Source organism: Haliotis asinina, chromosome 12, assembly GCF_037392515.1.
Source record: "Haliotis asinina isolate JCU_RB_2024 chromosome 12, JCU_Hal_asi_v2, whole genome shotgun sequence".
Classification (NCBI taxonomy): Eukaryota; Metazoa; Mollusca; class Gastropoda; order Lepetellida; family Haliotidae; genus Haliotis; species Haliotis asinina.
The window spans coordinates 13,629,210-13,637,500 of NC_090291.1; the positions used below are offsets into that span (position 1 = coordinate 13,629,210).

Consider the following 8,291-nt stretch of genomic DNA (forward strand, 5'->3'; position numbering starts at 1 on the left):
GTTCGCGCTAGCTCCGTTACATTATTCGGATCTGTGATTCTGGGTTATATTACATGTAACAATCAAACATAACTTGACAATTAATGTTAATACATGCATCCCCATATCTGTTTCTATTTTGGGAGCAGTATATACTATAGAAATATGAATCACATTCTGGCCCAGATATCCTAATATGTGTTACCTCTGAAGATTCGTGTTAGATTCAGTCTTCTGCAACACATGCATGTTCCGAACAGTGAGTTAGTTAGTGAGTTACACTTTACGCCGCATTCAGCAATGTTCCAGCTATATGGGGACAGTCTGTAAATAATCGAATCTGGACCAGACAATCCAGTGATCAACAGCATGACCATCGATCCGTGCAATTGGAAACTGATGACATGTGTCAACCAAGTCAGCGAGCCTGACCATCCGACCGCGTTAGTCAACTCGTACGACAAGCACAGTCGCCTTCAATGACAGGCATAGGTTGCTGAAGACCTATACCCTTGACCTTCACGGGTGTGTTCCGGGTGACTTGATTGGCCAGTGTCTTAGTATTCAAGATGCGTCGATCGATGTTTATGCTTTTGATCACTGGATTGTCTGACTCCATTATTTAAAGACCGCTACCATATGGCTGGATCACCGATCCCGTTAGTCGCCTATTAGGACAGGTATGGGTTACTGAAGACCAGTTCTAACTCAGGTTATTTTAGAGGATAAATGTAAAATATCACATCATGTCATTTGATTTCAACGATATCAAGTTACGGGGTTTTAATATTCTCATAATTCATGTTGATATACTTTTATGAACATATCTTCTGAGTGTTTCTCTTTATGATATGACTGACGACACGTCCAATTCCTACCCCTTGTTGTACATAGCTTTGGGGTAACTTTTTGTTAAAACGTTCGCGTGTCAACCCCAAGACCCGGTTTTGAGTCCCAGAATGGGTACAAGGTGTGAAGACGATGTTTTTGGTGTCTCTCGTAATATTGCTAGTTTTTTTTGTGAAAGCGGCGTAAAACTAATCTCACGCACTAACCTCTGTTACACAAGGAGGAAGTAAACGGTAACATATCTGTCAGTGTAGATAGCGTGACATCATCAGATATCACTGATGATAACCAGGATGAAAGCCGGGACCTGATACACCGCATCTCCTGTCATAGAGGCATGCGGCTACACCCAAACTGGTTCATGATCCAACAGATTCACTCTTATATTAACTGATTCATGTACAGCTTTTCATTCAATGAGCGAGTGAGTGATGTTTGACGCCACAGTTCCTGTAGAACGAATAGCAGAGACCGGCGTGCATTCTGTTTATTTCCGACACATGCGATGGGGTAGCCCTGTGGTTAAAACGTCAGGTCGTCACGAAGAAAACTCGGGTTCGATTCCACGCATAGGTAGAATATATGAAGTCCATTTCTGGTGTCCCCCAGCCGTGATATTGTCGGAATAGCGCTAAAAGCGACGTGTTAGTGTACTAGTATTTGTTCATGGTATCATCCCCTCTTTTGTCTGGCCCAGACTGAATTATGCACAAGAGACACCAAACAGTGGATTGTTCTCAATGACTCAAAATAAACCTGTTCCCAGATTCCATTTATATTTACAAACATATATTCTGCTCAAAACGTCTTGTTTAAGATTAACATCTTTAAAAGCAAATGATGGCGTCCTTAACCTCTTTTGCGTGGTATCAGATACAGAATATATTCCTGTGATCTAGAAAGCCCAGACGTATATTATCATCAACTATATTTGCCAAATCATGTTCTTGTTCTTGTTCTGCTGTTCTACGATGTCTGAAGGCACTATTCCTTTAGGGCACGTGTCTTACTTGAACACCTGAATGTTTTCTTTACAGGTAACATACAAACATCCATCCTTATCCTCAAACACTCCCTGAGGTGCATCCAGCCCATTAGCAGACGTCAGAATGTCTCTGACATACTCTCCAGCGTCTGTCAGAAACATCACTTTATGGACGTCCCTGTCAATGAGCAGAACTCCTCCTTTGCGACTGGACGTAACCCCTCGGGGCACGCTTACAACTGTATCTCCTTGAAGGCTGTACTTGAAGAGTAATTCTCCATCACATGAAAAACACAGGAGAGACTTGGATAAGTTGTCAGAGACCAGGACCTTTCCGCTTCGTGTCGCGTGTACATATTCGGGATATTGTATGCAGCTATTCGACACAGACGTGATCACTGCACCTTTCTGGTTCAGAATGTCTACAGATGATGCCACGCGATCACACACACCCGCTGCTATCGCCCCACTTGGCATGCAGCTCACTCCCCAGTAACGCCGCATTGTCGGTATGACCTTAATCACGCGAAGGTCAGGATATACCGACGTTACATGAAGTTGTTTTTTCCACGGGAGACTTACAAGAACCAGGTCGTCTCCGAAGTCTGCTATTCCAAACGGACTCGTTTCTAACTTTAACATGTTCCGTACTGGCAGGTCGTGAAGAGTGTAAAATTCTTTAATACATTTGTTGGTCCAATCAGTTACCACGACAACGTCAGTTCCGCTCACGGACATTACAACTATGTCCTTAATTACAGGAATGGTACTATCAAGGTTTGACTTTACATTTAACCTTTGATGTAAAGAGAGAGGAACCGTGGAACTATAATTACTCTCCTGGTTTGAGTTGATGTTTCTGATACTGGCATCGCTTTGACATCCCGTGACTCTGTCCAAATGACGTCCAAATTTACTATCAGCAGCTACCGCAGTGTCCCCGTCAAGCAGTTTGAATGTCTGAGAGTCCGACTTATCTGTTTGATATAAAGCAAACACTTTCGCTTTAGAGTTGGACTCCAAAACATCGTCTATTTGATGAACCCGTTTTTCTCGCATTTTGACTGAGAGTTCACGTGATTTTAAGTCTTCTTGTATTTGGTTAATCTCCCTGGTCTTGATCCCGTTGATCTCTTCGAGCAGTTTCTTCTCCTCAGTTCGTATCTTCTCCACCTCTGTCTGACTTCTCATGACAATCTCGGCAACAACTTCTTCAGTTCTCGCGGAGACTTCTTTTGTCTGTAATTTACGCTTTTCAATGATATCCATCGTCAATGCTATTTCTTTCTCTAGATCCAGTTTGGTTGTCGTCAGACTGGCCTTGACCTTGGGCAAAACATCGGCAATGACTGCAATGCCCTTACATGATCTGTGGTCAACACTGCAACAGATGTGACAAATTGCTTTATCACAATCTCGGCAGAACAATTTGATTTCTTCATCATGGCACTCACATATGAAACTAGATGACTTCACTCTGGTTGTGATACTCTTTACATCATGACTGTGAGACATCGCCTGACGACGATGCATGCGGCTGCATCTTACACAGAATCCAGCTTCAGAGGAAGAAAACCGCAGGGAAGCCGGAGTTACCGCCCCTTTCTCTTTGCACACGTTGCAAATGTTCGAGTCTGAAACAGGAATGAAAAATGTAAGACAAAAAAGCCTCCGACACACTGAACAGATTTACATAATGCAGCGTGATTGATAAAGTGATTAGTAAAACATGTATGAAAACTCATGAACCTACAGATATGCATTTAGATATTAACCTTTGGATTCTGGGGCAAAATCGCCCATCAGCCGCTGGGTGACGTGACCTTGTTTCAGATGACTGATCCTTTCCTCCACTGGACTATCAGGGTCGGTCACTTTTGTCTGTCGTCTACAGGATGGACATGGGATGGACCTCTCTTGTATTGCTTCAGACTGTGTTTTGGTGTATTTCAGCAGACAGGTCTTACAGAATCTGTGATTACACTGAAGTGTGACAGGGTCAGTGGGCACCTCTGTACAGATGACACAGATCAGGTGGTTGTCTGTCAGCATCTTTGCAGTCGCCATCTGAAACAGGAAAGATGTCATTGCCCCAAACAAATGAAGACATTGTAAAACATACTCTCCAAAAACAGAAGGGGAACCTGAACTTTCAATTTGGATAGGAATTTAAGTGTAAACGTTGACAAACGTAACGTTTCAAGTACATGTACACACATCTTATGAACGCACCACCAATTCCCTCTATTACCACACCTAAACACTACATATGATATGCAGGTGCACAACGCAGTAGCCCCATACACGTGACGATTTTCAGTAAGGTCGAGAAATTATTTTGAACATTGATTTTGACACTCATCTTGCATCACACATTTGTTAGTGTTTGTTTCTAATCATTTGTTTTAACATGAAAATCGTACACATGCAGATTACATGCCATACACCAATCATCTTTAAAAAGCGACTACATTCCAAATACCTATGGTTGTAAGGAAAGGCAGATGGCGATGCACTCTCAAAGCATTCAATAATATCATACATAGCAACATAGATTGACACCGATAAATCTTCTAAACATCTTTAATCTTAAATAAAAAAGGTCGCCTACTTTCTTAAGAGTATATTTGTTCTTGACAACCTGAAACAGATATGGACTCCGTGGAGGTGAAGTTCCAGTAGAGAGTATAACGGCTTGCCCAAACCTTTTAGCAGCTATTATGTGTAAGTCCGGGCTTCCTTTCATGATGAAGGGGCGGTGGGGTAGCCTAGTGGTTAAAGCGTTCGCTCGTCAAGCCAAAGACCCGGGTTCGATTCCCCACATGGGTACAATGTGTGAGGCCCATTTTCTGGTGTCCCCCGCCGTGATATCGCTGGAATATTGCTAAAAGCGGCGTAAAACCAAACTCACACACTCCTTTCATAATGGTAGCTACACTCCTAACATCACTGGTGTAATATATGGTGTACACTTGTGGTGTAAGGGTTCCCAATGTCTACATTGTCACGGACGAGATATGTATGGTTGGCTGTGATTGCTACATATTCCTTCATTTATGCCAGTAAGGTCAAGAAAATACCGTGCACGTACGCAATAACTCCTTGCTCAATCAATTGTCGTCTTCGAGGGGGTAAAGGGGGTTTCGGTTTTCGAAGTATGCGCTTTCTTATCTTTGTTTTGACAATTTGTGTAAGTGTCAGTTGTCGAAAAAACGGCAGTTTGGCCTTTCTTTTGGTTTATCAGTGAAACCTGAACAGTGCTTTCAGTTAGCCCCTGCAGCTTCTAAAGTTTCTGCAGGCAAAACTGAAGTTAAAATGAACGGGGGGAGGTCTATGGATACACAGCTTCTTAGTTGTAGCTGCACTGAAACGATAATAAAGAATAAAGAAGTTGTATATCTCTGTAGTTGTAGATGTAGAACACTACCCGATGTTCATCACACCAACGTCTAAATGCCAGTCGGGGAAGTTGAAGGTAAAATACCTCACTTGTGTAGCTGTCTTACACCCGCGTTAGGTATCCCAAACTATCTAGTTGGCAATGATAAGTATCCTGTAATTACACCAGATCTCCCGTTGTTTACGAAATCTATATTATTATCAAAGGCCTGCTGTGATTGTAAACACCTGTCCTGCCATCTAACCGACCCTTCATATTTTATCTTCATCCCAAAATGGAAGTAACGGAAGCCGTTGACATATGTAGAGCTTTATCGTGACGAGAAATCTACATACCTACTGTCATGTCCTAGGAATAGAAACAGTAAATGCCCACTGTACTTCTCCCACCCAACTTTGTATAGTTTTATTAATATGAATATTAAACATACTGAAGGAATAAAATAAGGTATCACATGAAAGCACAAAGGGTCCCTTACGTTTTCATGTTTCTTCACAAGCTATGAGGTACAAGGTTTGTGATAAAGCCTTGGAAAAAGATAAAGGAACTCTTGTCCTTTCATGTGATCCCTATTTTCTTCCCCTCAGTATGTCATACTCGCTCACCTGGTAAGCTCTACATGCGGTGTCATGCCTCATCACTATTTCTGTTTTGAACACTCGCTGATAATAAAGATATGAACATAAACATGGAGATACTGAAATGGTATTATCATCCCCCATCTGGAACTTGTGGTTAACAGTTAAACGCTGACTGTGAAAGTGGTTATAGTATCTATGATGGCATGTGTATGAGGATGACATTAAGCATTCGGACACTTGACCTCATTTCTAAAGACTGGAATAAATAAATTTCTTAAATTTAATTTTCTTAAGATATAAGTCAATTTTTGCACACTGGTGAGAAATCATCACATACTTTCTGTTTAATTTTGCGTTGCTTATTTATCAAATAACAAGAATTGTAAACCAAAAGTCACTATGTTTTGTCAAATGTTTCATTTGAAACCTCCGGCTGACGCCGTCGGTTCCAAATGCATTCCCGTGCTTCAAATACTCAATAACACCCGGAAATTGGCCAACACATGATGTTTATCTCCTAATTTAATCATCATCTGTACAGTGCCATGAACTCCTTTAACATGACGACATTTGGGATGACCCGTGAAGGTCCGGGCTAGAAAAGGTCTTCAGCAACCCATGCTTGCCATAAAAGGCGACTATTCTTTGTCGTAAGAGGCAACTAACAGGATCGGGTGGTCAGGCTCGCTGACTTGGTTGACACAGGTCATCGGTTCGCAGTTGCGCAGATCGATGCTCATGTTGTTGATCACTGGATTGTCAGGTCCAGACTCGATTATTTACAGAAAGCAGACATGTAGCCGGAATATTGTCAAGTGCAGCGTAAAACTAAACTCAATCACTCACCTATGGGATTGTTCATTGTGGAGCCACGCGTACGTTGATAAATGTGACGCCTTTAGTTATTTAGTGGTCAGACAACTGAACTGAAATTATGTGCACAGAAACCGATGATTTTAAACGTGCCTGTCACATTTGACAAAGATCCATCCTAAATTCACTTCATGAAACTATCTTTACTACACTGAAATAACATGTAAGTCCATGGAAATGACATCAAGTGTCCGAATCCTTTTTGCACGACTCCGTGTAAACTAACTGAAAGTATTTCGGCTGTTGGCGGAAGAGTAAGTAATTATCTGCTACAACAACTGGCCTTCATCAATATAGATCCTGATGTTAGCGCAACTGCAAAGCATTCCACATATTATGATTAACATATTCACATACCTATAGACAATCCTATTCGTTATGTTCAGTAGACAATTAGGTGGATGTGGTCAAAAGGTTTAAATTACTTACAGTGTTGGTTGTACATGGCAGTTGTCTGCCAACCTTCTGGTGTAATCACCGGTACAAAGAACGTCAGTAATCAAGACTGTGTGACTTATGCTTTATCTAACTTGTTGTTGTTCAGATATCTTTCGCAAAGTTGCGTCCCTTTATCGCAGTCATGCACCGCTGATAAGCATGTCAGTTCATGTCACCATTGTTGTCACGTGTCGATGGTCTTAGTTGGGGTTGTGTCTATAATCACCTATTCCTGAAACGGTTTGTAAATTCAAATTAGCTGATTAAAGTGGTAATAAACAAAATACAAACTGGTTCAGCAAGAGACCCACGCCTCTTTCCGTGTTTGACATGATGCGTTGTTATGTGGTTTGTTTTGGTTTTTTTTTAAAGAAATAAAGTTAGATGTATTAGGTGTAAGGTGCACTGTCTCTTTACAGCTCTTTTTCTGTGAGGGCGATTTCATCCCTGTCTACATTTGACAGACACTGGCCACCACTGATGTAAAGAAAATATCGGTGAAAGCCACTTTATGTCACAAATCTATATTCGACATATCTCATGTATTCAAACAGAACGGTCAACAAAGGCAAATTTGTATGGAATACCAGAAGGGACATTGTCTCGTTCTCGCAACTCTTAATTCGTTGAATGAGTGTCGCACTTATAAAACGACACCATGCTCTAATGCTACAACGCGACATAGTTTTATTTGTGATATTTTTTCGTTTCGACTAATGTTTCCGACCAAGGGATACCAGAAATGGGCTTCACACATTGAATCCATGTGGGGACTCGAACCAGAGTAATACCAAGTGACATTGCTGCAGGTCGCTCCATTGTCGCCCTATGTGACAACAACGAAACATTTCCAGTATACATCGCACCCTGTCGTTGTCCCAATTCAGATGGAGTGACAATGCTGCACTGTTCATTCTGGAATTCCATAGATTTGAAATGTTGACGAAGCTATATGTTCCACGCTTCTTGACATAGATAATTATTTGAATTTGTGAAATTATGTTGATGACATATTATTCAGATAAAACTGCGGTGCTTCCACCATGCCACGGAAATTTACTCAGTTGGGAGAATACTGGTTAGAACTGGTTCCATGCACCCGACGCCGGATCCGAGGACATGGATTGAGCAACGACCTATTTGTCAGCATTAGAAACTGGTCATACTTAAAATAGAGATAACATAT

General features: G+C 41.5%; 2 protein-coding genes across 2 annotated transcripts in view; both read right to left on the reverse strand.

Annotated features, from left to right (window-relative positions):
* The window catches only part of LOC137259047 (DNA replication licensing factor mcm4-A-like), a 305,374-nt gene that overhangs the window by 47,443 nt on the left and 249,640 nt on the right, over nt 1-8,291 (reverse strand). The gene's annotated exons all lie outside the window — the stretch shown is intronic.
* LOC137257759 (E3 ubiquitin-protein ligase TRIM56-like) lies at nt 732-7,221 on the reverse strand. Its single transcript, XM_067795181.1, has 3 exons — nt 7,097-7,221; nt 3,589-3,880; nt 732-3,447 (listed from the first exon to the last, which is right to left on the reverse strand). The coding sequence occupies exons 2-3, from the start codon at nt 3,878-3,880 to the stop codon at nt 1,835-1,837; spliced, it is 1,905 nt and encodes a 634-aa protein (XP_067651282.1). The 5' UTR covers nt 7,097-7,221; the 3' UTR covers nt 732-1,834.